This window comes from Callorhinus ursinus, unplaced genomic scaffold, assembly GCF_003265705.2.
Source record: "Callorhinus ursinus isolate GAN/ISIS: 27379988/994484 unplaced genomic scaffold, GSC_fseal_2.0 scaffold15, whole genome shotgun sequence".
NCBI classification, from domain to species: Eukaryota; Metazoa; Chordata; class Mammalia; order Carnivora; family Otariidae; genus Callorhinus; species Callorhinus ursinus.
This window is the reverse complement of record NW_027397077.1, coordinates 6,455,286-6,481,836: the sequence shown is the minus strand read 5'-3', so window position 1 is coordinate 6,481,836 and position 26,551 is coordinate 6,455,286. Positions and strand designations below refer to the sequence as shown.

Below are 26,551 nucleotides of genomic sequence, written 5' to 3'. Positions count from 1 at the left end.
ACATAAAATCTTAAATAAATAAATAAATAAATAAATAAATAAATAAATAAAATCTTAAAAAATTCTTTTGGTATTCATAATATTTACCATTTTACTCATTTTAAGTGTATAAGTCAGTGACATTAAGTATATTCATAATATTGTATAATCAACACCACTATTTCCAGAATTTTTTTCATCATCCTAAACAGAAACTTTGTACCTGTTAAACACTAACTTTATTTCCCCTCACCCCCAGTCCCTGGCGACCTCTATTTTACTTTCTTTCTCTATGAATTCGCTTATTCTAAGTACCTCATGTAAATGGAATCATAACACAATGTTCCTTCATTATCTGTTTTCTTTTTTCACTTAGCATGATATATTCAGTGTTCACACTAAAGCATTTATCAGTTTCATTCATCTTGAAGGCTGAGTAATTCCATTGTATGTATATACCACCATTTGTTTACCCACTCATATGTTGATAGATACTTGGATTTGCTCATTTTTTTTTTTATTGCTAAGCAGTATTCCATTGTATGGATACACCACAATTAGTTATTTGTTCATCTCATGGACATTTGGATTATTTCCTATTTCTGGCTATTAAGAACAGTCCTTGAGCGGGCCTATGCATTCATTTCTCTTGGGTAAATACTTAGGAGTACAATGGCCGGATCACATTGTAGGCATGAATTTAGTTTTTAAAGAAATGCCAAGCTTCTTCAAAATGGTTGGAAATTATCAATGGACCACTCCACATCCTGGTCAGTCTTTAATTTTAGCCTCTTCCTTGGGGTTGTGGGAGTTCTCATTAGAATGTCCCTGATGAATAATCGTATTAAGCATCTTTTCGTGGGTTTATTCGCTATTTATACTCTTTTGTGACTTATCTGTTCAAATCCTTTGTCCATAAAAAAAAGGGGGGGTGTTCATACCTATTTTTGGAATTAGTGTCTGCCGGGCACTATGCTCATTAGTGCTCAGGGCTTTATCTGCTTTAACTAACCGCCGCCCCGCACAGCGGTAGTAACGGAGCAAGATTGGCTGGCGGAGAAGGGTCGGGATCGCTCAGATACCGAAGGGCTCGGACGTTTCTGGGCAGGGCCCACAGCTCTTGAAGGCTCCCGCCATGATTGGCTGAAAGAGCACTTCCTCAGGCACTTCCGACTCCCGGCCAGCCCAGAGCATCAGTAATTGGCTGAGCTGGCCCAGCGCGAGTCTTTCCGGGAGTTGTAGTTCTTGGGGCTCTGCTGGGGACGCCGGGAAGGACCAGTGGTCAGAGGCCAGGAGCGGCAGTTGGGCTTGGTCGAGGCTGCTGACGCTATGTCCCGCGTGTCGGTGCCCTGCCATGTGAAAGGCACGGTGGCCCTGCAGGTGGGCGACGTGCGAACCTCCCAAGGCCGGCCTGGTGTGCTGGTCATCGATGTCACCTTCCCCAGCGTCGCGCCCTTCGAGGTGAGCAAGCCCCGTGGGCGCGACCGGGGCTCCTGGGCGGGGCTGACCTGGGAACTCGGGCGTGTCCCAGGCATTTAATCTTTTACCGAAAGACTCTGCAGCGTCCTCGCCCTTGCAAATCAGTTAACCATTCATTTATTACTTCAGTAAACACATATTTACTAGAATGCAGTTTTCTGTCCTGTTCTCTTCAACCACTCTCCCCGATGTCCAGGACAGCGCAGGCGTAGAAGTGCCAAGATAGTAGGGTGATGCTGGAAATACAATTGTGAACCAAACAGAGGTGAAAGGTCATTTTGTTCCTGGCCACTGGGCTGGGGACCATTAGACAATGAGTTACCCCCAAACCTGCCTCCTGCCCATTCTCTACAGTCCCTGCTGGAGGTCAGGATCATCCCAATGGCGCCGGATTCCAATCTCCAGTTGCCCGTCCACATCTGCGGGCAGAGTGACTGACACTACAAGACCTCAGCACAGAGAACAAAGTCCACTTTCTGATGGCTTGGCATTTAGAGCCACTCTGTGTCTGTGCCCTGCCTGCCTTTTGACCCCATGCACTTTGTCCCATAGTATGTGGTCCTCTGCCAAGCTGTTCCTTACCATAAGCTGGGAAACTTCATTAAAGGGCCCAACCCTGTAAATACTGATTCATTAGGTCTGGGGTGGAGCCTGTACATTTATATTAAAAACAAAAAAACAAAAAACAAACCTTATTTGGGTGATTCTGATGAGTGTCCAGTGATGAGAACTACTGTAGCCATGCTGAATCTCTGCTGTTTCATCCTTTGGTGCCCCTTTGCTTATGATAATTTTTTTTTTTTAAGATTTTTATTTATTTAGGGCGCCTGGGTGGCTCAGTTGGTTAAGCGACTGCCTTCGGCTCAGGTCATGATCCTGGAGTCCCGGGATCGAGTCCCGCATCGGGCTCCCTGCTCGGCAGGGAGTCTGCTTCTCCCTCTGACCCTTTTCCGTCTCATGCTCTCTATCTCTCATTCTCTCTCTCAAATAAATAAAAAAATCTTAAAAAAAAAAAGATATTTATTTATTTGACAGAGAGCGAGAGAGACAGTGAGAGAGGGAACACAAGCAGGGGGAGTGGGAGAGGGAGAAGCAGGCTTCCCACGGAGCAGGGAGCCCGATGCAGGGCTCCATCCCGGGACCCTGGGATCATGACCTGAGCCGAAGGCAGATGCTTAACGACTGAGCCACCCAGTCGCCCCTGCTTGTGATACTTTTACACTCTCTCTGTCCCAGTCCACTTGGTGAACTCCTCCTTCTTGAGGCCTCACTTGTACATTTTCTGCCTTCTCCAGAGTTAAGGTTCTGGCAGCATCTTAGACTTGTGAAAAAGATCTGTGGTCATGGTTTATTTGCATGACCTGCTCATTTGGACTGTGAGCTCTTCTAGGAAAGTGAAATTGTCTTTGGGCCCCGGTGGATGCTTGTTGAAATTGCTAGATTGGTAGATGAGTACCTTCCTAAGGGAAGGAGGAGATGGTACATGGTACATTTGAGCCTCTCAGGCCTCGGGCCTGGGTTTGATTTATTATGGTGGGTTGTGTGTGCTCTAGTTACAGGAGATCATGTTTAAGAATTACTACACAGCCTTTCTGAGCATCCGTGTTCGCCAGCACAGCTCACCGCACACACCGGCCAAGTGGGTGACTTGCCTGCGGGACTACTGCCTCATGCCCGACCCGCACAGTGAGGAGGGAGCCCAGGAGTATGTATCGTTGTTCAAGCACCAGGTCAGAGGGGACTCAGCATGGCTAGGGAAGTCCAGATGAGGGCTCTCAGGGGGCCTGGGGATTGGACCAGGATATCTGGAGGGAAGAGGGGAGGTAAGGCTGGCCTGGGCTTGTACCTTGGAGGGATTACTGTTCTTTCCTTCCTAAAGGCCTGGGGAGGCAGTGTTTTGGGTCACTGCTGATTGGGAGGCTCTTGGGCAGTGAGCTAGGACCTCGCTGGGTCCTTGTGTGTGTGTGTATCTATGTCAGATGCTGTGTGACATGGCCAGAGTACTGGAGCTGCGCCTGATTCTGCGACAGCCATCACCACTGTGGGTGTCTTTCACAGTGGAGGAACTGCAGATTTACCAGCAGGGACCAAAGGTAAGTGGCCAGCTCAGGGCTGTTGGTTGGCCCTTTCTCTAGGAGGCTCTTAGCTATGGCTAGGAGAGCTGGGTGTGGGGCTGGGAGTGGATGGTAGGACTCAGAAGGAAACTAGCCAGGAGGGAATGTTGGAAGCTAAGGGTGAGCGGTGAGGTCATGTCCTCATATCCCCTGACCTTTGAGGCCACCTGCCTCTCTCAGAGCTTGAGCCTTCAAGTGCTGGGAGATGCTTCTGTTCCTTGTGTTCCTGGGGCCTCCTGCATAGCAGAAGAGCTTAGGTAGTTTCTTTTTTTCTTTTTTTTTTTTTTAAAGTTTAAAGATTTTATTTATTTATTTGAGAGAGAGAGAATGAGAGATAGCACGAGAGGGAAGAGGGTCAGAGGGAGAAGCAGACTCCCTGCTGAGCAGGGAGCCCGACGTGGGACTCGATCCCAGGACTCCAGGATCATGACCTGAGCTGAAGGCAGTCGCTTAACCAACTGAGCCACCCAGGCACCCGAGCTTAGGTAGTTTCTAAGCTCTTAGATAGTCTGACTGCCCCTTAGACCTCATGGACCCCTGAACAGGGCCTTCTCAGTGTTTGAAGCTCAGGTGCCCTTCTCTTTTCTCTGAGGACCTTGGAATCTGGTCCTAGGGCTTTTCCACTCTGCCTCCTTCAGGGCTGTATGCCTTTGCTTTGCAGAGTCCCTCCATGACCTTCCCCAAGTGGCTCTCCCACCCAGTGCCTTGTGAGCAGCCTCCTCCCCTCATTGAGGTAAGCCCTCATCGTGAGTCAGAACCATGTGTGAAAAGCTCTTGTGTCCAGCACAGGCCCAGGTGGGCCTCTTTCTACAAGAATTTGGGGCTGGACCCAGGGCCCTTTGTTCACTTTGTGCAATCTTCCTCTTGGGTGGTCCTTGGGATTTGAGGCATATCTGAATGGGGCTGGGCTGCCTCCTGCACATCGGGCCCCAACCTCATGTTTTGCAAGTCATCTGGGAATGTTACTGGTCTCAGTTGGAGGGCCCCATAGCCCAACTTGGTCTCCGTGGAGCTTTAAGGGCACTGCTGGGGAGATACCCATGGCCACTGACCCCTCCTTCTGGAGCAGGGTCTCCCAGACCCCAGCAGGGTATCCTCTGAGGTGCAGCAGATGTGGGCGCTGACAGAGATGATCCGGGCCAGTCACACCTCCACAAGGATCGGCCGCTTTGATGTGAGTGATTGCTTCCCTCTGCTTTGCTCCCTTTGCCCTGAGCGGGTCAGATCTGATGGTCTTTTGTTTTGCAGGTGGATGGCTGTTACGACCTGAACTTGCTCTCCTACACTTGAACTGTGGCTGTTAGCCAAGATATTGGCCTTCCGTGCCCACCCAGACCCGGTTTGGGCCACCAGAGGCTGGAGTGCTTTCCCTGTGCATTCCGAGTGTTGCCTGCATGCTCACTGGGTCTGGGCCACGTTCACAGATTCAAGATTCCTGAGGGCTCACTGTGTTGCTTCAGCATGAGCTCTCGGCAGGGGTGTACTCTGCCCTCATCCGACTGTAACCCAAAACTCCTTTTCCTACCCTAAAAACATTTCAGTTCTACATACTAAGAATCCCCTTGTGCCCTCTGCTCCTACTGCCAAAATGCACATTTCAGACTCCGCCTGCTCCTTCACCCTGAGTGCAGTGGGTTGGGGTGACCTACTAAACCTGCTCTAGCTGTTGCTAGAAGGCTGCTGTAGCCATCGCACTCATGTAGTTTGGAAGCTTGAGGGAAAAACAGGAGCCCATTTCTTCCTTCTGCGCCCTCTAGTGGTCTTCTTTCCCTTTGTGTTATGCCCCTAAGAAGAAATTTCCTGTCTTAACTCCTGCTGCCTGCCTAGGGAGCAAAGCTGGGGATTTGGGCAGCCTGAACCCCTTGGTCCCTGAGCTCGCTCCTGGATGTGTGTTCAAATGGGTCTGCCCATCCAGCCTGGGCAGGTGCCTCCGGCAAGGCCAGGGTGCGAGAATGAGTTCCGGGACCTTTGTGCCCAATGCATGTTCTTGTCCATTTTCCCAGCTGCCCCCTTCCAAGAGTCATGCTCAGTGTGATGAAAGATCAGCCTTGGTAGGGTGTGGGTCCAGGTGAGCGCTCTCAGAGAGGCTGAGGTCTGGTACAACCCCAGGCCTGCTGCTGAATAAGGCAGGCTGCTCTTATGAGAAAGTCTTCCTTTTCCGTTTTTTCCTGGCCTTGCCCCCCCCCCCCGGGGCTATGATGCAGCAGTACCGTAACTCGTGCTAGACCTGGAAAACTGGACCTCTGTGGGGCTCAACAGCTTTCTGGAAGGTCAGCCCCCTGTGGTGGCCACCCTCTCTGCTCGTACCAGAGTTCTTGCAGGTGTTGCCCGCATGGTCATTTACTTCGCCCCATTCGGCTTCTGTTAAGAGGGTAATGACCACAATCCGGTACTCAGGGAGTAGCAGCCCTCAGAGTGTGAAAGAGAGAATGTGTGTGTGTAAGAGAGTGGGGGGAGGTCCCTGGGGCGGTGGTGGGGACTGTGCTTCATTCATAACCAGCACAGGGCCTAGTGTGCAGCAAGATCAATAAATACTTGTGGAAAGCAAGACTTGGCTACCTGTGTCCTCCCAGTGGGAAAGCCGGAGACCCTCACTAGAAGCCAGATTACTGATGTGCTCCGCTGGCCAGGCCGGCTCCACCCTCCTGCGTCCTCTCCACCCCCTCCCCTCCTCCCACGTGACCCTACACTCCTGATGTCCTGAATGCGCAATTCAGGCCTTTTGGCCCTTTATAGAACTTTGACCTTCTGGAGGCAGGGCAGTCAGCAAGGGGAGGTCTAGCCCCTAGCTCTGTCTCAGAGCAGCTTAACTGGTTTGGACTGCCTAATCGGCCCTGGAAGATGAACTGGAAGTGCCTGGGGCTGTTTCCCTACAGATTGGAGTCACTGCACACTGAAAGCCCCGCCTGCCCTTGGGGCTGCCTGCCTTTGGGGCTGCCCGCCCCTTCTGATCCCCTTTGTGGGAAAGAGACCTGTCCAAGCAGAGCCGGGACTACATCTCCCAGCGTGCCTGGCAGAGTGGTGGCCTCTGTGTGCCGGCTGCACCGGTTGCGGGCAACAATGCAGCGGGCAGTGAGCATGGTGGCCCATCTGGGCTTGCAGCTGCGGGTGCTCCCGTCGGCCCTGGGCCGTCTGTTCAGTTGTGCACAGGTGGGATCGAGGGTTCCGGGGCATTGTGCCAGTTTTGGAGGTGGGGGAGGGAGGAGGGTGGAGGCCGGGACACTGGTGGCCCTGAACCCGGCCACCCGCAGGACGTGCTCCGCAGGACACCACTCTATGACTTCCACCTGGCTCATGGCGGGAAGATGGTGGCATTTGCAGGCTGGAGTCTGCCTGTGCAGTACCGGGACAGCCACGTGGACTCACACCTGCACACACGCCGGCACTGCTCGCTCTTTGACGTGTCCCACATGCTGCAGGTGAGCCAGGGGAGCACGCCAGCTGCCCGATCAGGGCTTCCTCCCTGTCTACAGTGGTGCAACCCTTGGCTTTGTGGGGAGCTGGATTCCAAGGGCCACCATCCTCGCAGAAGAGGTAGGTCCCCGGTGTCATAGACTATGGCCCCCAGGAAATGAACTCAGAGGGTCTCTTGGTTGTCTCCTCTTCAGTCTCTTCAGCCTGCTCCCACTCAGTGGTGTGTGCCTCTGTGTCCTGGGTTCCCCAGGGCTGGCGCCCATTCCCATCGACTCTCCTGGGTGTTGGTTTGGAAAAGGCGGTATTTCAGGATGGTGCTGGGCCCTTTCAAGTTCCCTAACCTCCCCCACTGCACTCTCTCTGTAGTGGCGGAGGTGGGGGAATCGGAAAGTGGGGCTCTGCCATCTGCAGAATCAAAGGACTTCTCAGGCATTTTGGCTGAGTCGGACCGGATTGTGAACAGCAGGGAGGGTGCCTCCTTGCCCAGTGGCCTGAGGTTTTTGATCTCTTTCCCAGACCAAGATACTTGGTTGTGATCGGGTGAAGCTGATGGAGAGTCTAGTGGTTGGAGATATTGCAGAACTAAGGCCAAACCAGGTGGGTCCCTCTTCTCTCATATTTCTGCTCAGTGGGTGTTCTTAGTTTTAAGCCAGGAAATGGGAGGGGTGGGGGCGCAGCCAAGGCTCAGACACAGCATCTCAGGGCTTGCAGTCTTGGGGGATGGGGTCCCTGAGTCATGTCCAGTTGTCTGCAGGGAGGGGGCTTATTCTGTCCTTAACCACATCAGGCTGGAAAGCCAGAAACCCAGGTTTATGTCCTGTTTTGTGACCTTCCATGCTGTCAGACCCCTTGCAATGCAAAGGTAGTCCCTAATCCAGCAGCCTCATCATCACCAAGAGCTTGTTAGGAATACACTCTCAGGCCCTGCTCCAGACCTGCTGAATCAGAACCTGCGTTTTAACAAGATCCCCAGGTGATTCATGTGATCTCGCAACCTCAGGCTGTGTCCATCCGGTGGGGAGGCTGTGAGGCCGGCCTCACGGTATTTTGGAGTATTGCTGTGGCACTCATGGGATCACCAGGAAGGACTCTGAAGTCTCTGCCTTGGGGTTTGGGGCATGGACTGAGTTGTCTCAGGTCTGGGTGGGATGAAGCAAGTCCTAGATGTCCTGGATTAAGTGTGAAGTGGGGCTATCAGTACTGAGTGGGGAGAAGTGCAGAGGTCTCCCAAGATGGGGAAGGGGAAAAAACTTCTCAGTGCATGAGGATCAAAAACCCTGGGCTGGGGAGGGGCCTGGGCTTACCTAGCCTTGCTCCTTGCTCCTCCTCCCCTCCCAGCCCTTTGCCTGAAGGTTCATGAATTTGTGGTGGCTGAGTGGGCCAGGGGTGTGTCTGACTCATTCTTGACCTGAGCCTCCTGGACCTGGAGGCAAAGATGTTCCACTTTGGCACTAGGGGACACTGTCGCTGTTTACCAATGAGGCTGGAGGCATCTTAGATGACTTGATTGTGACCAGCACCTCTGAGGGGTACCTGTATGTGGTGTCCAACGCTGGCTGCTGGGACAAGGATGTGGCTCTCATGCAGGTATGGCTCCTCTGTGTTCTAGGTAACCTGTCTTCTTTGCTCACAGAGCAGCATCCTTGTTGTCCAGGACAGACCTGGCAGGGACAAGGGGCTCAGACAATGGGTCTTTGAGTGAGTGAACAGCAGGCCAGAGTGGGCCCTCCATGGAGAATGCCAGGTTTCAGTGATGGGGGGAGTAGGGAAGGTGAGACTGGCCCCGGTTCCCAAGCAAGCATCCTCTGGTGAAGGTGGAGGCTGGAGCCCGATGTGAACACTGGCAGACCTGGGCTTGGGTCATTCTTACCGCTTAGTTATATGACCTTGTAAGATGGAACCCAGCCTATTCTGCCTTAGCTCTTCAGCTCTCAGCCCGCAGTAGGTGCTCAGTAAGCGGTCCCAGAAGCTCATGTGGTGTTTCTGTCTTTCCTTTCAGGACAAGGTCAGGGAGCTTCAGAACATGGGCAGTGACGTGAGCCTGGAGGTGGTAGATAATGCCTTGCTAGCCCTGCAAGGTGAGCAGGCCAGGCTAGGGTTGGAGCCAACCTTTGCCTTGCTGGCTTTTTTGACTGCTCAGCACAGGGGCCATTCCAGGAGGGAGGTGTGGATGGTGTCGTATTTGTGTGCCATAATTCTGAGTTTGCAGTTAGGCCCTCCCTCCACCTGCTACAAGGCTCAGGGCCTGTGGGCGAGAGCATCTCTCCGACCTGCAGAGTAGGACTTGCTCAGGGCTTATTCTGGCCCCTGAGTAGGGGCTGTGGTCCAGCTTTGAGGGGAAACTGGGACCTGGACACTGGGTCACTGGCTTCCTGGGCCTAGGCCCCACTGCGGCGCAGGTTTTGCAGGCTGGTGTGGCAGATGACCTGAGGAAATTGCCCTTCATGACCAGTGCTGTGATGGAGGTGTTTGGTGTGTCCGGCTGCCGTGTGACCCGCTGTGGCTACACAGGGGAGGACGGTGTGGAGGTATGTCAAGATGTCAAAAAGTGGGTGTAGGGTAGTGTAGGGCACAGGACTCTGGAGCCAGTTGCCCGCCTGCTCTCTGGTGTCGCATGTAGATCTCGGTGCCGGCGGCGGCAGCAGTCCACCTGGCAACAGCTCTGCTGGAAAACCCAGAGGTGAAGCTGGCGGGGCTGGCGGCCCGGGACAGCCTGCGCCTGGAGGCAGGCCTCTGCCTGTATGGGAGTGACATCGATGAACACACCACACCTGTAGAAAGCAGCCTCAGCTGGACATTGGGTGAGTTGGGCTAGCACTCAGGGATAGAATCCCGAAGACTGGAGTGGCCAGCCCATGACTACTCCCAAGGCTGTGTACCCTGGAGCAAGTGACTCAGCCTCCCTAAGCCTCCTTTCCCTGAAGGTTTGATTGTGGCTTTGCCCATTAGACACTGAGGATCTTCAGCAGGCTGAGGTGGGCAGCACAGCCTCTAAGACCTGGGGACGGGACATGGGTGGCTGACTGCATTGCAGGGGAGAAATGGGGCTTGGGGGAACCTGAGCAAAGGGCCCTCACTGCTGGATGGATGTTACTTGGGGTCCTTGTAACTAGGACCTCCTGTGGCCGGGGGTCTTATGGACTGTGGCTTAATCCTGGTGTGTCATGCTTCAGGGAAGCGCCGCCGAGCTGCCATGGATTTCCCTGGAGCCTCGATCATTGTTGCCCAGCTGAAGGGCAAGGTGCAGCGGAGACGTGTGGGATTAATGTGCGAGGGGGCGCCGATGCGGGCGCACAGTCCCATCCTGAATATGGAGGGCACTGTGATTGGTAGGTGGACCAGAAAAGTTGGAGAGCCCTTGTCCCTTCCCCAGGAAGGTGGGCATTGGACTGGCATGGTGATGCTGACATATGGCCTCTGCTCACACAGGTTCTGTGACCAGTGGCTGCCCCTCTCCCTGCCTGAAGAAGAATGTGGCCATGGGTTATGTGCCCTGTGAGTACAGTCGGCCAGGTACCCCACTGCTGGTAGAGGTGCGGCGGAAGCAGCAAATGGCTGTGGTCAGCAAGATGCCTTTTGTGACCACAAATTACTATACCCTCAAGTGAAAGTGGCTTGGGACAGGGCCCTTCCCATCCAGGAGACTGGACCTGAGGGCATTCTACAAGGGCTAGTCAGGAAGCTGAGACCGAATACATTGGGGGTAGGTGGCTAGGGTGGAGGTTGGTTCTGGTTGTCTGGTTGAGGGGGGCCCATACCACCTGTTCCCACCCGCCTCCTGTGCCTCTCTAACTTTAAGACCCCATTTCGGAACAAGGGACCAGCTCATGCAATGTCAGCCTGTGGTCCCATGGACCCCATTCTTGTCTGCCTGCCGGAGGGCTGTGGGAAGCTTTAGTTCTGGCATCTGTCCCTTATACTCCGCCAGGTGCTGGCTGTGGAGCAGAGGCTCACATTTAGGGAGGGGATAAGGCCTGCCCAGCCTACCTCACCATGGTTTCTCACACTGCAAGGGGCTTATTACCTTGGGTCATGCCAGCCATCTCCTTCAGTTTACTTTCCATGAATGCAGACTGGGGCCTCTCCCTGGAAAGGAATGATTCCTGACTCACCGAGGGCTGGCCCTGTAGGGCTGCTGCGCCTGTGTAAACTCGGAGACCGCTGAGGAGGCACAGACTCACTCTTCCACATTACCAAGTTAGCCCAGCCTGCTGCCCAGTAGTAAACCATGCCAGGCTCACCACCTGTCCTGAGCCCCAGGGCTGTTGTAGGACAGGCGGGGCCTTCTCCTGGACTGGACTTACCCTGGCTGCCCTTTGCCCCTGGGGCCCATTACTGGACTCCACTGACTTCTAAAAAAACATTAAACGAGCTTCCTTTTCTTCTTGATTGCCAGTGTCTAGCTTCATTGTCCTTTGTCCACATGGTTCCTGGGGTGCCAGCCCAATGTCTGCTTGCCTGGCCTCTGAGGCAGGCTCAGAGTGGGTTCCCCCTGAGAGGGGCAGGTCTATAAAAACTAATGATAGTGCCCCTCCCTGTCAGGCACTCACCACTGCTCCTCTAGGAAGCTGGTATCACCTCTCCACCTCTGCAAGTTGTTGCATTCTGGGCGCTGAGGGGCAATGTTCCCTCTCCAGTCTCCCCTGTGCATGCACACCCTTGTCCTATCTCAATAATCACACAGCTGATGCACTTCCATGTTTAATAAGCTACATCCTCAGTTGAACCTGGGGTGAAACGTGAGACCCTGGTTCTGCGGGGTGGTGTCAATGGGCAGGGCTGGGGCTACAAAACTGTCATCCTACCAGCCAGAAGGTAGCTCCGGAGGAAGTCCACGTCCATCAGTTCAGTGTGGTCCTACTTCCAGTGCACCTCTGCTGCCAAGGTGGCCAGCCAAAGGCTGCTAGATGGAAATGTGACCTCTAATAGAGCAAGCAGGCGGCGGGACACTGAGGTAGCTGGTGGCACAGCAGAAGCAGGTAGGAGTATGGCCTTGGGAGGCAGTTCTAGCGGTATGCTGCTTTCAGAAACTGCATGTGCCACCCACACCTTTGTAAGCTCCCCCGGCCCACAGTGAAGGTGGCAGGCCCATGGCTCTTCCCGTTTGACAGTTCTCGGGGGGCTGAGATGGTGCTAGTGGGGAGACATTGGCCTCTTAGGATGAGGCTCCTGTGGCTTCGGGTCAAGATGGGAAGTGATGAAGCTGCAGGGCGTGGTGGGATAGGGCAACTCCTCACTAACTGCTTAGTGTCTCCCTGTGAGGGGGCAGGGTATAACCCCACGGGCACTTAAAAATGGTGGGGGTGGAAGGCCACCCCCCAGGGCTCAGCCTTTCAGGCACCTGGCTTCCCAACAAGAAGGACAGAGAGAAGTACGAATGAGTTGATATCCGGGAAAAGACCATTTCCATAGCCTGACTCACACCTGGAAAGCTCTGGATGGGCCAGGGAGGTGGGTGTTTGGTGCCAGCTCCCCCGTGCCTTACACTTGAATGGGCCAGCTAAGTAACTACACAGTGTAAGGCCATGTCCAGTCCAGAATTCCCTGGCTCCCTGCCAACAAAGCAAAAACAAATTCAAGAAACCTAGAGCTTAGGGGAAAACAGGCTTCCCTTACAAATCCCAGAGCTGGTCAACCTTAAGTTTCCTCTCAGGACAAATTTCTATGGGGTCACATCCCAGGGGGATGGGAAGAGGGACAGGAAAAAGCCAAGGCAGAAAATGGACTGTTGGCCTCTCCAACCCAGAGGCTTCTGAGCTGACCCCTAAGAGAGGAGGGAGGAGCATGCCTTCTCCTTAAGGCACCCAGATCAGGGTAGAGGCAAACTTTACTGGCCCAATGCCTGGAGCTGATGGAGGCAAGGCCAAGCACAGTGGAAGCCCAGGCCTGCAAGCACTGGGGTAATCCCTGCCCCCAACCCTGACCTCCCTGCCGTTGTCTCTGGGGTCTGAGCAGCAGCAGAACCCCGTGTGGGAACCAGCAGACCCGGTGATGTCCCTGGAGATCCCTCTGCTGCCTTCCCTTATTCTCTGTGGGTTTTGAGAGGTTCATTTGCTGTTGTTTCCCTAAAAGTGATGGAGAGAAGAAAGAGGTTATTCCACAGGCAGTCTAATAGTCCCTGATTGGCTCTCTAGCCCTTTAGGAGCTGAGGTGGGCTCAGTAAGGCCACACTACAACCTAGACCTCTCTACTGAGTTCCCACGGCCCACACTGGGTCCCCCACCTGTCTCTTGCCAACACGTTCTTCCTCCTGGTTCCTTGCCTTATCACGGTGTTCCTGTCTTTCCCCAGTTGCCCAGGACCTGGGCAGTGGCAAGCCTCCTAACTGGCCTCTTGCCTTCTCTATTGGACCCCTTTATCTTCTTGCCATGAAGCAGGCAGTTACAAAGACAAGTTAGATCAGGCCATAGCCTTGCTGAGTCCTTCAACAGCTTCCTGCCCTCACCCCCTGCTCTACTGCCCCTTCCCTTTTATTTTTTTTTTTTTAGTTTTGTTCTGTTTTTGTTTGTTTTTTGCTGCCCTCCCTTTTAAATGTCTGGCTCCCCCTGTAAACAGGGCCTGGGTTGTCCTTGTTCTCTGGACTTAGTGTGGCCCCGTCATATGGTAGGAGCTCAGAGATTAGTTGAACAAATGCTCTGATTAGTGATTTGGTTTTACAGATGAGGAGGCTGACCCTGATGAGGCCAGTCAGTGCAGTAAGGACAGAGGCTCCTACCTTCCTAATTGAGGGGCTTGCAGTACAGTGGAACCCAAGAGACTTGCCATTTCATCTCTGAAATCACCACCAGCCTCACAGGTTGCTGAACAGCCTATTGATGGGCTGTTCAGAAACTGGTGTCACTTGAAGCCTGAGCTCTACTTGCAAGCCTTGGAGCTTGCTGCAAAGGCCACTAAACTGGTGGACTCGTGCCCTAAGAATTTCCTGCCCCTGTCCCTGTTCCTAGCACAGGTGTGTCCTCTGCCTGCCAAGCATGAGGTTGCCATGGGCACAGATTTACTCACCAAGAAGTGAAATGCGTGGAGCCATCAGGTGTGGATCCATTCTGGCCGCCCAGACCTGGGGGCAGGAACATATCCAAAGCTGCAGCAGGCTGAGGGTGGGGATCTGAGCAGGTATCAGCCCAGTGGTGTTGTCTGGTGGTCTCATGGGGGCCCTAAAGGGACTAGTAGTGTCTGATGGAGGTCCAAGGAAACAGTTAAAATGTGATGGGTGGACCGGGGTTTCTGGCATGAAATGGTATGTTGGCATGGGCCAGGGCACCGCGTTAAGTTGTGATAAGGTTCTCTGGGGACCAGTGGTAGTCTAGGGGGTTCTGGGGAGCCCAATGGTACAGTCCGGTGGGGGTGGGGAGCCTCACCTGGGCGGTGATACAGCCCTGTCACCGTGCTCCCGTAGAACCCCCACGCCAGCTGGATGCCCAGGAGACTTAACACCAACCACAGTAGCAGCAGCTTGAAGAGGGTCACGCGCATGTCCTGCGCCTCCCACTCCCGCAGGAACTCGCTGCCTAGGGTGCCCAGCGCGCCCAGCACCGTGGTCGGTAGAGCCTGCAAGGACTGCCCAGACCAAGGCTCCGCCATGACTGGCCCATGCCCCACCCCGAGGGCTGTCACCGTAGTCCCCACAGCGCAGGCGTCTGGTCTTCCGGGCCCAGGCCCATTAGTGCGCACGCGTAAGCCAGGCAACGTGAGCCTACTTCGCTTGCGCGAAGAGTTGGCAGTTTGGGGCGGAGAAATAAAACCGCGCACGCGCACTAGCCCCACCCTGCTTGCTTAAAGGATGAGTGAGCGGAGGAGCATAAAATAGCAACCAGGTCTTTTATAGCCCCGGAGTTCCCGTGATGCCCCACGCAGCTGCAGTGATTGGTTAAGCGCCTTGCTTTTAGGGCGTGGACGCGCTCCTGAGCAATCGTGGCTGAGCTGTGGGTGCGCGCGCGCGCGCGGGACCGCGACTGGGGCTGGCTCGAGCCCGCTGGCACACGGGGGCGCGCACGTCGCTCCCCGCCCTCCCGCCGCCGACCGCCCTCGCTCGCTCGCGCTCCCCGCCCGCCGCCCGCCGTTCTTCGTCGGTTCTCTCGTTAGTCTGCTGCCGTCTCCTCAGCCACCCGCCCGTCTCCGAGCTTGCGACTCGCGGACAGGCGTCCTCGGCGTAGAGAGGCCGGACTGCGAGTCGTCGCCTGAGGTGAGCGAGAGGGTTCCCTCCTGGCGCTGCGGCGCCCCGGGCCCGCCCGCCCTCCCGGCACTCTTCCGGCCGCCCGCCCGCCGCCCCGCCGCGGCCGCGCCCCACCTGCTGCTCTCAGCCGGCTGCCCCTGGGCCCCGGCCCCTGCCCCTGCCTCCTGGCCCGGGCCCCGCTCCCCGCTCCCCAAAGCGGCGGCCCCGCCCGCGCAGTCCCCGGAAGCGCGCCCCGCGGCCTCCCGCGCCCCTTCCCCCGCCCGGCCAGGCCTGGTGGAGCCCAAGCCGCCCGCCCGCGGTCCCCGGCTCTTCCTCTCTCACTGCTGTGCCGGGCAGGGCGGGGGCTTCGAGCCGGGTCCGGCGACCGCGCAGTGCAGCCGGCCCCGGCGAAGCGCGCGTGGCTGTCGAGAGTTGAAATGGGAAAGAAACTCTTTACAACTCCATCTTGGCTTTTACATTGAATATGAAACATGAATCACCGTTTTATACAGGGTGAAGTCCAGTTATGTTTTGGGTAGATTTTCTTTTTAAATGCAGTATTCTCGGAGGTTGTGTAAGTTAAGTAGTGTTGAAATCTTACGAGTTAGGATTCTTGGGTATTGGAAAGGGAATTTTCCAGTTGAAAACATTTTTTTTCATGATTTAAACTGTGTTGCATTGAAATAGAACATTAATTTGGAATTTTGCTTAGTCTAAGTTACTACCTTGATAGGAATCACCTGAACAGCTGTCCTTAGTTACCGATTGAACCCAGTTAACAAGCCGTCTTTATTAAATACCACTGTTTGCACGCAAATCGATTTTGTCAAAACAATGTTTAGTTTATAGTGTAAAATTGGCATCCTTTTTGCCTCAGAGTTGGTTTCACTGTGTTTTTTAATGGTCCTGATTTAAAATTTTTACCAATATTGGTGACTTGTTTGCTTCTTTTTGTGTTTGTAAGTTTGTCTTTGAAGTAAATGTTTCTTGCAGGTGTGCAGTCGGATTATAGTCCACCCTCCCAGATCTGAGGGGAAAAAAATACTTTAAAAAAATTCTTAAAAATGTTATATGTGGCGGGAATTTTTCAATCACTTAGTGTCAGATACCCATATGTATAATATGTATATACCATTGCATGATTGTCACTTTAGATATGGCTAAGTTGGTAGAGATACTGGTTCGAGCATTGGGCGCAAGTGACCTGAAAGTACAAGACTAATTCCTAATCGTGAAGGATAATTTACTTAAAGATCTCTTTTGATAAATTGGAGAGTAGTTCCATCTACTTTTGTAGAGCAGTGGTGGCTCTTGGGGACCTAACAAAATAGAAGAAAACTTGCTTTAAGTCAGAGTCTAGTGCTAGAGTTATGGCTTCTGTTCTCATAAAAATCTGTACTGGAGGGAAGAAGAGAATAGGAATCCACCAACTTTTTCATAGATCAAGAATTTTAGACCCAAAAGGAATCTTCAGGACTTATATGGTCCAACCCTATTCGCAGATGAGGAAACTGAGTCCCAGAGGCTTATGTAAATTTCCTAAGGTCATTTTTCTAGTTAGGTGCAGGCCAGAACTGTTTTCTCTTTAAGGTATTCTCCTTGTACTTTAAAACAGCTTGTTTAGAGTTAGGTAAAATTCAGGACTTATTTCCAGTGTTTTCTCCTTTTATGTATTACTGATTTTATATATGTTGTGAGAATCTGAAAAATTCATTTTCTAAACAAATTTCAGTTCTCCATGAAACCGAATGGTTCTGCAGCACTTGATAGAAATATATAAATGAATATATAGGGTCCCTGGTTGGCTTAATTTTAGCTTTAGGTGTTTGGTGTTTTGTTTTTAAGATTTATTTATCCATTTAGAGACAGTGAGTGTGGGAAGGGGTGGAGGGAGAGAGGAGAGAGAAACCTAGCAGACTCCTCCCTGAGCTCCAGGCTGACTCGGGGCACGATCCCACGACCCTGAGATCATGATTGAGCCGAAACCAAGAGTCAGATACTTAATTGACTGCACTGGCCAGGGGTCCCTGGGTGTTTGGGTCTTCTTGAGGAAACAACTTCTTCCAAAGGGAGGCCCAGACTCCCCTGTTCCAAATCCAACATAATTAGGTCAGGCTGAGATGTTATCGTGTGACTGAGGGCTCTTCTGCCTATTGATTGGAGGTGGGATGGAGAGAAACACGTATCAAGTCAACAATTCCCTGTGTATATGTGTGTGTGGTGGTAGTTTGTTGGAATGTTCTCCTAGTCCTGATTCTTATTAGGAGAGTTGAAAACAGGTAGATCTTGAGGTGTTTCCTGTCCACGGAGTAGAGTTCAAGCAGTGATAGGAGGAGTTGCCACTTTGGGACTTCTTAGTTGTCCTAGAGCTGAGAGATTTATGTTAACTCTGTCAGAAGAAAGACTGATATTTCAACTTTTTTTTTAAAGATTTTATTTATTTGATAGAGCGAGAGAGCACAAGCAGGGGGAACAGTAGAGGGAGAGGGAGAAGCACGTTCCCTGACAAGCAAGGAACCCGATGCGGGGCTCGATCCCGGGACCTGGGATCCTGACCTGAGTCGAAGGCAGATGCTTAACCAGCTGAACCACCCAGGTGCCCCGATATTTCAACTTCTAAGAGAACTAATTTGGACTTGCTGAGCTTCTATAGACAGCACTTTGGGTTTAGTTGCACTAGTGATAGTGATAAATGGTACATAATCACTGGATTTTAATCACATATATTTGTACTTGTAAAAGGTACCTAAAAGTTATTTTCCTTCCTCTACCACTTAGTTTATCTTTTATCCCTGGCCAGTGGAACTTAGTTTGCCTGCACCTACACTTTAACGTAACTAAATTTTATTTTTTCTTTAAAGATTTTGTTTGTTTATTTGAGAGAAAGAGAGAGAGAGAGAGAGCACATGAGAGAGGGGAGGGTCAGAGGGAGAAGCAGACTCCCTGCCAAGCAGGGAGCCCGATGCGGGACTCGATCCCGGGACTCCAGGATCATGACCTGAGCCGAAGGCAGGCGCTTAACCGACTGAGCCACCCAGGCGCCCCAACGTAACTAAATTTTAAACATGTGTTAACGTGTCTTACCATATGTGCTCTTTGGGGATATGCTCGCTGTTAAGTACTTACGAGATTAATAAATTAAAATTTCCAAGATAGTTTAAAGTTAGTAATTACTGTAAAATTCCTATTTCAAGTGTTTCTATTTCAAATGACTCATTTTTAATCTGTGGTGCTGTAGTATTAAGTGAAGGCCTTGTGTACTCATAATTATGGTAGTCATGTGACAGAAAATCAGATACGCATTGACGCTGCTCATTCTGGGTGTTGGTCTGAATTTATTGGCGCTTCCTCCAGATGATCCTGGTTAACATTTTATAGTTAATGTCAAAATATGAGATATATTCTGTTACATTGCAGCCAATTTGCAGTTTGTCCCAAATTGAGCTTTTTTTTTTTTTAATGAAGAGGGTGGATAAAGTAAATATGTTTATGCATGTTTATAATAGTGTTTTACTGTTCATGTGAAGGGAAAGAGAAGAACATAAGCAACCAAAATGTTTGGAGTGGAGTAAAGGGAGAAGTGGAAGGTAAAATGAAATTAGAGAGGTGGGTAGGGACCAAATCCTGTAGGGCCGTTAGGATATGGGAAGTTCTTTGGGTTTGTTCTGAAATGATAAATCATTAGATTTTTTTAGATTTTTAAAGATTTTATTTATTTGAGAGCGAGAGCACGCAAGCCGGGGGGGGGGGTGGGCGGCAGGGAGAGGGAGAAGCAGGCTCCCCGCTGAGCAGAGAGCCCAAAGAGATGCAGGGCTTGATCCCAGGACCCTAGGATCATGACCTGAGCCTAAGGCAGATGTTTAACTGACTGAGCCACCCAGGCGCCCCTTGTTAGATGTTTGTTAGCAGGAGAATGATATGATCTGATATTAAACAAATAACTAGAATCATTCTCCAAGAGTAGGAGTAGATCTGAGTCCATTCTGACTTCAAATAGTTAATATATATGTATATATAATATTTATCTATTTGTTAGCACAGGCAGAGGGAGAAGCAGACTCCTTGCTGAGCAAGGGGCCTTATGTGGGACTTGGTCCCAGGATGCTGGGATCATGACCTGAGCTGAAGGCAGATGCTTAACCAACTGAGCCACCCAGGCATCCCAGTAGTAAACTAATATCATTTCTGACAAAAATATCAGAAAGATTTCCAAATATTATTTTCCTTGATGTAATGACTTCACCCTGATTTTTTGAAGCCATTGATTTTCGGACAGTTGCCTTTCAGCCTGTAATTTCTCTGTAATGCCATATTAAGAATGTGTAATTAGATAAAGCAAGTTATTCAAATGTTCATAGTAGTCTAGGTGGTAGGATTAGAGGTGTTCATTGTAAGATTCTTTTAACTTTGCTATGTGTTTGAAAATTTTTATAATAAAATGGAAAAATAATTTAGGATTCATTTGCTTTTGATTTTTGCTTTTAAAAGGACAATATTATAATCACAAGATAATGTTGATTTGTGAGCATTTTGTTAACTGAAGGAAGCTAGGACTTGTATAAATGTGATTGATTTGGTGGAGTATCAATCACAAATTAAATTCTACACTTTTTCCCTCTCTTGGATCCTAAATTACTTCACGGAACTTTGAGCAAGGCCTGTTTACATCCTATGTTTTGTTTTTTTTCCTTGTAAATCAATAGACATAATTCCTGATATTTTTGTATTTTTATAGTGCCCTTCATCTGAGAAGTTCAAGGCACTTGTAGAACTTCTGCCACACAGGCCGTGGGTCTTGCAGCACATTTGAAAGGTATGTAAATAGAAACCTCTTCATTTACTTCCCTTTTCCCATGGAAGACAGATTATTATATATTAACGTTAAGTTCTAGGGAAATGCGAGTGCATTACTGTTAATGATTCTCTTCACCAATCTTGAATTCTTTATCTTATTCCATAGCTTTTCTCTCTGATCTTATTTTCTTATCTCTCCATAAGGTACTCTTCTTACTTCCTTTTTTACTTCTAAGTGATCTTTCTTTTTTTTTTTTTTTGAGATGGGGGGGGGGGGGGAAAGGGAGAGAGAAAACCCCAAGCAGGCTCCACGCCCAGCACAGAGCCTGAAAAAAAAATTTTTTTTTTTTTTTTTTTTTTTTTTTTAATTCATTCGCGACACAGAGATAGAGAATATGAGCAGGGAGAGAAGCAGGCCCCCCGCTGAGCAGGGAGCCCGATGCGGGGCTCGATCCCAGGACCCTGGGATCATGACCCGAGCTGAAGGCAGACACCGAACCATCTGAGCCACTCAGGTGCCCCCTGACACAAGTTTTGATCCCACAACCCCAAGACAATGACCTGAGCCGAAACCAGGAGTCAGACACTCAACCAACTGAGCCACCCAGGCGCCCTAAGATATTTCTTTTTTTCTTATTTATTTATTTGTCGGGGAGGGGGTCAGAGAGAGCACAAGCAGGGGAGCGGCAGGCAGAGGGAGAAGTAGGCTCCCCACTGAGGAAGGAGCCCAATGAGGGACTTGATCCCAGGACCCTAGGATCATGACCTGAGCTGAAGGCACACACTTAATTGCTTAACCCAGGCCTCCCAAGGTGTTTCTTTTTTAGATGAGGATATATTTCCTAAGGAGATGAACTCCCTGTGTTACACACATACTCTTTTACTTCTGGGCCATTCCCGTCTTACTCCTTCTGTTTTTCGTCTTTTAAGTTTTCATTTTTTGATAGTTTGGTTATCATACAGTTTATCTAGAGCTTGTGCTTCGGGTATATCTATTTATCAATAGCAGATGAGCCAGCTAGAGAATGAAGATCAGAGGACAAGCTTCCCTCTTACCAGAGGGGTCAGAGACCTACTGCTTTAGTTGGGAGCAATGTTTTTTTTTTTTTTTTTTTTAAAGATTTTATTTATTTATTCATGAGAGACAGGGGGGGGAGAGAGAGAGAGAGAGAGAGAAGCAGAGGGAGAAGCAGGCTCCCAAGGAGCAGGGAGCCCGATGCGGGACTTGATCCCAGGACCCCGGGATCATGACCTGAGCCGAAGGCAGACACTTAACCATCTGAGCCACCCAGGCGCCCTAGTTGGGAGCAATGTTAACAGCTGGTATAATAGCCCATCCAGGGGCTGTTTAGATATTTAAACTAATTACAAATAAAGGAAATAGAAGTATCTTTTTTTTTAACTTATTTTTTAAAGATTTTTTTATTTGTCAGAGAGCAGGGGGGAGCGGCGGGCAGAGGAAGAAGCAGGTTCCCTGCTAAGCAAGGAGCCCGATGCGGGACTCGATCCCAGGACCCCGGGATCATGACCTGAGCCAAAGGCAGACGCTTAACTGACTGAGCCACCTAGGTGTTCCGGAAATAGAAATATCTTAATAGATACCATGATAAATATCTTGGTCTGGTACTTTTTGATCAGCTTTCCTTGTTCTCTTTGGGTCTGAGGGAACTCTGTATGGAGAAGCAACCTGTGAAGAGGATGAATATTTTTTGGTGAGATGGGCTACCTGGCAGTGAGGGCATAAAATGGTTGGTTGGCTTTGAACTCCTCCTTGGCATGGTAAGAAGAATGACCAAGCTGGGTTGTAGTTTTGTCATTCATTCATTGAACAAGTAGTTACTGAATAGCTACTATATGTCAGATGCTATTCTGGGACACATCTGAAGAAAACAAAGAAGGTCCCTACTCTCTGAGTGCCTGGCTGGCTCAGTTGGTAGAGCATGCGACTCTTGATCTTGGGGTCATGAATTCAAACCCCACTTTGGGCATAGAGCTTACTTAGGAAGATAAACTGTAAGTCTCAACGTTAAAAAAAAAAAAAAAAGTCCCTTCCCTCAAGAAGTTTTTCATTTGTTTTATGGTGTTTGTTTTATGATATCTTTATTCCTAGAAATACGAACAATTGGTTTGGAACTAAAAAGTCTGTTGGTTTTGAATCTTAGCTACTTTTCTCAGTATCATTGACAAGAAAGTAGAAAGCACATCAGGTGTTAATCACAAAAATGTTAATAGTCTTGCTTGTGTCGTTACTGTTCTAGTGGGGAAGTCTGATGATAGGTAAGAGATGGGCTTGTCTTTTTTAGGGAACAGCAAAAAAAAACCTGAATGGCTGGAGCCTAAAGAGCAAGTGGAGAGAGTAAAAGAAATAAAGTCTTACAGGTAGGCAGGGACCAGCTCTTGTAGGAACTGGAAATTTAGAGTTTATTCCTGTTGTGTTGGAAAGCTATTAAAGTGTTTTTATAATTGTTTATAATGGGAGTAATGAGATCTGATTTGTTTATATTTCTAGCTCATGTATGGAGAATAGACTATAGGGAGGCAAAAATGGAAGCAGGGAGATCTGTTGGAAGCTATTTATTTATTTCAGGGAACGCACAGTGGTGGGGCAAGAGGGAGAGGGACTCTCAAGCAGACTCTGTACTGAGCGCGGTGCCTGATGCGGTGGTCCATATCACGACCCTGAGATCATGACCTGAGCTGAAACCAAGAATCAGATGCTTAACTGACTTTGCCACCCAGGCCACCCCTGTTGGAGGCTCTTTAAATCCAGTGACAGATGATAGTGGCCTGGACAAGAATGGTAACAGTGGAAGTGGAGGGATTCACAGTATATTGTAAGGAGTGCTCATAGGCTTTGCTGATACATTGGAAGATGTGGCTTCCTGAATCTGATCCATGGCAAGATTAGCTCAGTGCAACTGCTGGGCATAGGAAGACAACTAGCCCAGCACCCCTGGATATGTACTCTATTGTTGTCTACAAGGCTTGAAATTTCTCCTTTAAGTACTTTGAGTGATGCATTAGAGTAGTTTGATTGATGGCCTCCCCTGTAAGAGGGGAGACCGTTTCAAAGTTGTTTTCTCAGTTGTGTATTTCTACATCATTGTATGTAAAACCAAAAGTAAGGAAGGTTATGCTTATCAGATTCTTCACCAAAAATGCTCATGGCCCTGTAATTACAAAGAAGTTCTGTCATAGAAGAGGTGTGTATATATATATATATATATATATATATATATATATATATATATCTTTAACCAGATTATTTCTGTGAGCCTCAGGACCTATGAAATGAAGATTACATTCATTTTATAGGAATTTTATGGAATTTTTTTAAAAGTAGGCTCCACACCCATTGTGGAGCCCAATGCAGAGCTTAAACTCAAGACCCTAAGATCAAGACCTGAGCTGAGCTAAGAGGACGCTTAACTGACTGAGCCACCTGGGTGACCCCATTTTATAGGAATTTTAGATGAAATAGCACAGTGCTCAATGCATACTAGTTTTCTCCCTTAGTGGAAATACTTGTTCTAATTCTGATAGATTCTTTAAGGATATTTTGCTTTCAGGTTATCAGTGCATTGTATTTATATAGTGACTGCTTTCAGAGTGACAAGGATTTTATTGGTAGGAAGCAAAAAGTTATGCGAATTTCTTTACTGCCACCTGACTGAATTAGGAGAAACACATGTTTGGTGTCTGCATTTTCTTGTCTTTCACTTGTTTAACTGTAGGAGTTAGTATGTTGGGATTTATGTCCTAGGATTTTGCCATCATTTTTTTTTTTTAATATTTTATTTATTTATTTGACAGAGAGAGACACAGCCGGAGAGGGAACACAAGCAGGGGGAGTGGGAGAGGGAGAAGCAAGCTTCCCGCGGAGCAAGGAGCCCGATGTGGGACTTGATTCCAGGACCCTGGGATCATGACCTGAGCCAAAGGCAGACGCTTAACGACTGAGCCACCCAGGCACACTTGCCATCGTTTTTTTTAAAGATACCATCATTTTTATAAATGTTGCTTGACATAAATAATAGTTTGATAACAGCAGATAATATACATTACAAATTATCTTGATTCATTCTTGGGTTGTAGTAAGGACTCCGCCTTTATTTGATTCTGGTGTCATTTATTTCCACTCTTAAGCAACAGTAAATAGTAGCGGCAGAGATGGCACTCTCCAACAGGTAGGCAGAAAAGTAGATGGTGGGGTGAAGATTTTTTTCTGCTGAGACTACCTTTTATAAACTTAATGGGTTCTTGGACAACTTTTTTTTTTTTTTTAAGATTTTATTTATTTGACAGAGACAGTGAGAGAGAATACAAGGAGGGGGCAGTGGGAGAGGGAGAAGCAGGCTTCCCGCGGAGCAGGGACCCCTATGCGGGGCTCGATCCCAGGATGCTGGGATCATGACCTGAGCCGAAGGCAGACGCCCAACGACTGAGCCACCCAGGCGCCCCTCTTGGACAACTTCTAACCCATGCTAACTCTCTTGTATACTTGTGTGTTGAACTGTGGCTTAAGAGGGTTCAGTCATGAAGCCAGAAGCATTTATATATCATGTACCTGCTATATGCACACTTCATTTATCTTTCAGGCTTATTCTTTTAGAAGTTATCATTTTCATTAATTACGTTTCCCAATTTTACTAACGCTGCATCCTGACCGTAGTCACTAAAACAATTTTTTTTCAAGTTTTATTTAAGTAATCTCTGCATCCATCATGGGGCTCAAATTTATGACCCCGAGATCAGGAGTTGCATGCTTTTCCAACTGAGCCAGCCAGGTGTACCTAAAACAAATTTCTAAAACGTATGGGAAAATGTGTTTTTTTGTTGTTGTTTTGTTTTTTAAGATTTTATTTATTTGACAGAGCACAAGCAGGGGGAGCAGGAGAGGTAGAAGCTATGTGGGGCTCAATCGCAGGATCTAAATCATGGCTTGAGCCTAAAGCCATCGCTTAACCCATTGAGCCACCCAGGCGCCCAGCACCTAGCTACTTTAAAAACACAGAGATTTAATTCTGTTACTTTAAGAAATTGTTTTTTGACTTTAAGCATATGGTTGAAAATTCTGCTTTTGTTTTTATATATATTTTTACCTTTTTCTCATTGTGTCCAAGTCTCTCTGGTGCAGAGCAGTTGGTCTCTGATGTCTCTCTCATGAATCCATAGAGCAAATGCTATGTCACTTTTCTGGTGTACTATTATGTAACTTTGTTGTTTGGTATTTAGGTTTTGAGAGCCTAAGGAAGTACATTTAAGGTGGATATTTAATACTGTAGCTATGCATTTTTTGCCACGAGATAATTTTATTATATGATTTGGCAGTTTTTTTAAGATTTTATTTATTTGACAGAGAGAGACACAGCGAGAGAGGGAACACAAGCAAGGGGAGAGGGAGAAGCAGGCCCCCCACCGAGCAGGGAGCCCGATGCCGGGCTCGATCCCAGGACCCCGGGATCATGACCCAAGCTGAAGGCAGACGCTTAACAACTGAGCCACCCAGGCGCCCCATGATTTGGCAGTTTTGTTGGAAGTAGTGCATTTAATTTTTTGTGGAAAAGTTCTTTTCTGGATGAAGTCTCTTTAACTTTTTTAGTGACTTGGAAGGAAGCTCCTGTTTATCTCTTGAAGGTCTTAAGTTCAGAAAAGGAAGGCAGTAGAATATCTTGGGTAAGAACATGGGTTCTGGAGAGAGGCTGACAGTTAAGTACTAGTTCTTACACTTGTTTTTTAAATGCCTTAGTGTATATATAGGGTTAATATCGGAATGCTATGAGGGTTCAGTGAGAGAGAAGCACTTAGCTCCAGTGCCAGACATGTAGCCTTTTAACTTTCACTATTCAGGCTACAGTTTGTAGTACCCAATAATCACACTAATTGAATGTGGAAGAAATTGTGGGTTTTTTTTTTTTTTTTTAAGATTTTATTTGTCAGAGCACAAGCGGGGGAGCAGCAGGCAGAGGGAGAAGCAGTTTTCCTGCAGAGCAGGGAGCCCGATGCGGGACTCGATCCCAGGACCCTGAGATCATGACCTGAGCCAAAGGCAGACATTTAACCAACTGAGCCACCCAGGTGTCCCAAGAAACTGTTATTTTAAGTGGTTTTTTTTTTTTTTTTTAATCTCTGCACCCAGCGTGGGGCTTGAAATCACAACCCTGAGATCTAGAATTGCATGCTCTACTGACTGAGCCAGCAAGGTGCCCCAATGTGGAAGAAATTTTTGGGGGGAGGAAAGGGGAGAGAGCATCCTAAGACGTAATTCTTGGGGAAATACAGCAGGGTTCTGATGCTTGGGAACAGTAGCTCCCAAACTTGGTGGATCCCAAACTTGGAGTCACTTTGGGAGGGTTTTTTTGTTTGCTTTTTTCCTAATCACCTTTGTTTAGGTATAAATTTACACGCAGTAAAATGCATGTATTTAAGTGACAGGTTGGCAAGTGTTGGTAAATACATACACACGTGTAATTGCCACCCAATCAAGATACAAAGCATTTCTTTGGAAAGCTTTAAAGTTTTCTTTTTTTTTTTTTTTGGAATATATACTTCTTAATTTTATTTTTAAGTAACCTGTACACCCTGTGTGGGACTTGAACCCACAATTGCGAGGTCAAGA

The 26,551-nt window shown here is 49.0% G+C and overlaps 4 protein-coding genes across 7 annotated transcripts in view; 3 read left to right on the top strand and 1 right to left on the bottom strand.

Annotated features, from left to right (window-relative positions):
- Positions 1-1,223: 1,223 nt before the first annotated feature.
- Positions 1,224-5,129, top strand: NICN1 (nicolin 1, tubulin polyglutamylase complex subunit). The gene is made up of 6 exons (XM_025885564.2): positions 1,224-1,440; positions 3,012-3,188; positions 3,438-3,551; positions 4,234-4,305; positions 4,642-4,746; positions 4,821-5,129. The coding sequence occupies exons 1-6, from the start codon at positions 1,309-1,311 to the stop codon at positions 4,860-4,862; spliced, it is 642 nt and encodes a 213-aa protein (XP_025741349.1). The 5' UTR covers positions 1,224-1,308; the 3' UTR covers positions 4,863-5,129.
- A 342-nt stretch (positions 5,130-5,471) lies between these two features.
- AMT (aminomethyltransferase) lies at positions 5,472-11,375 on the top strand. 2 transcript variants are annotated; one of them, XM_073901197.1, is made up of 9 exons: positions 5,472-6,722; positions 6,878-6,991; positions 7,503-7,583; positions 8,442-8,573; positions 8,986-9,064; positions 9,369-9,514; positions 9,607-9,787; positions 10,160-10,315; positions 10,416-11,375. In XM_073901197.1, the coding sequence occupies exons 1-9, from the start codon at positions 6,414-6,416 to the stop codon at positions 10,592-10,594; spliced, it is 1,377 nt and encodes a 458-aa protein (XP_073757298.1). In that variant the 5' UTR covers positions 5,472-6,413; the 3' UTR covers positions 10,595-11,375. The 2 variants fall into 2 exon arrangements, with proteins under 2 accessions (XP_073757298.1, XP_025741354.1); XM_025885569.2 differs by having other exon boundaries at positions 6,824-6,991.
- Positions 11,376-11,674: 299 nt separating this feature from the next.
- On the bottom strand, positions 11,675-14,932 carry TCTA (T cell leukemia translocation altered). 2 transcript variants are annotated; one of them, XM_025885567.2, is made up of 3 exons: positions 14,345-14,932; positions 13,989-14,091; positions 11,675-13,051 (listed from the first exon to the last, which is right to left on the bottom strand). In XM_025885567.2, exons 1-3 carry the CDS (start codon positions 14,565-14,567, stop codon positions 13,009-13,011), a joined length of 369 nt encoding a protein of 122 aa, XP_025741352.1. In that variant the 5' UTR covers positions 14,568-14,932; the 3' UTR covers positions 11,675-13,008. The 2 variants fall into 2 exon arrangements, with proteins under 2 accessions (XP_025741352.1, XP_025741353.1); XM_025885568.2 differs by having other exon boundaries at positions 13,989-14,043; positions 14,345-14,857.
- A 48-nt stretch (positions 14,933-14,980) lies between these two features.
- The window catches only part of RHOA (ras homolog family member A), a 62,827-nt gene continuing 51,256 nt past the window's right edge, over positions 14,981-26,551 (top strand). The window contains exons 1-2 of one of the 2 annotated variants that reach the window (XM_025885565.2): positions 14,981-15,168; positions 19,874-19,951. The gene's annotated coding sequence lies outside the window, so the exon portion shown is untranslated. The remainder of the gene's footprint in view (positions 15,169-19,873; positions 19,952-26,551) is intronic. The other variant, XM_025885566.2, reaches the window with a different exon arrangement.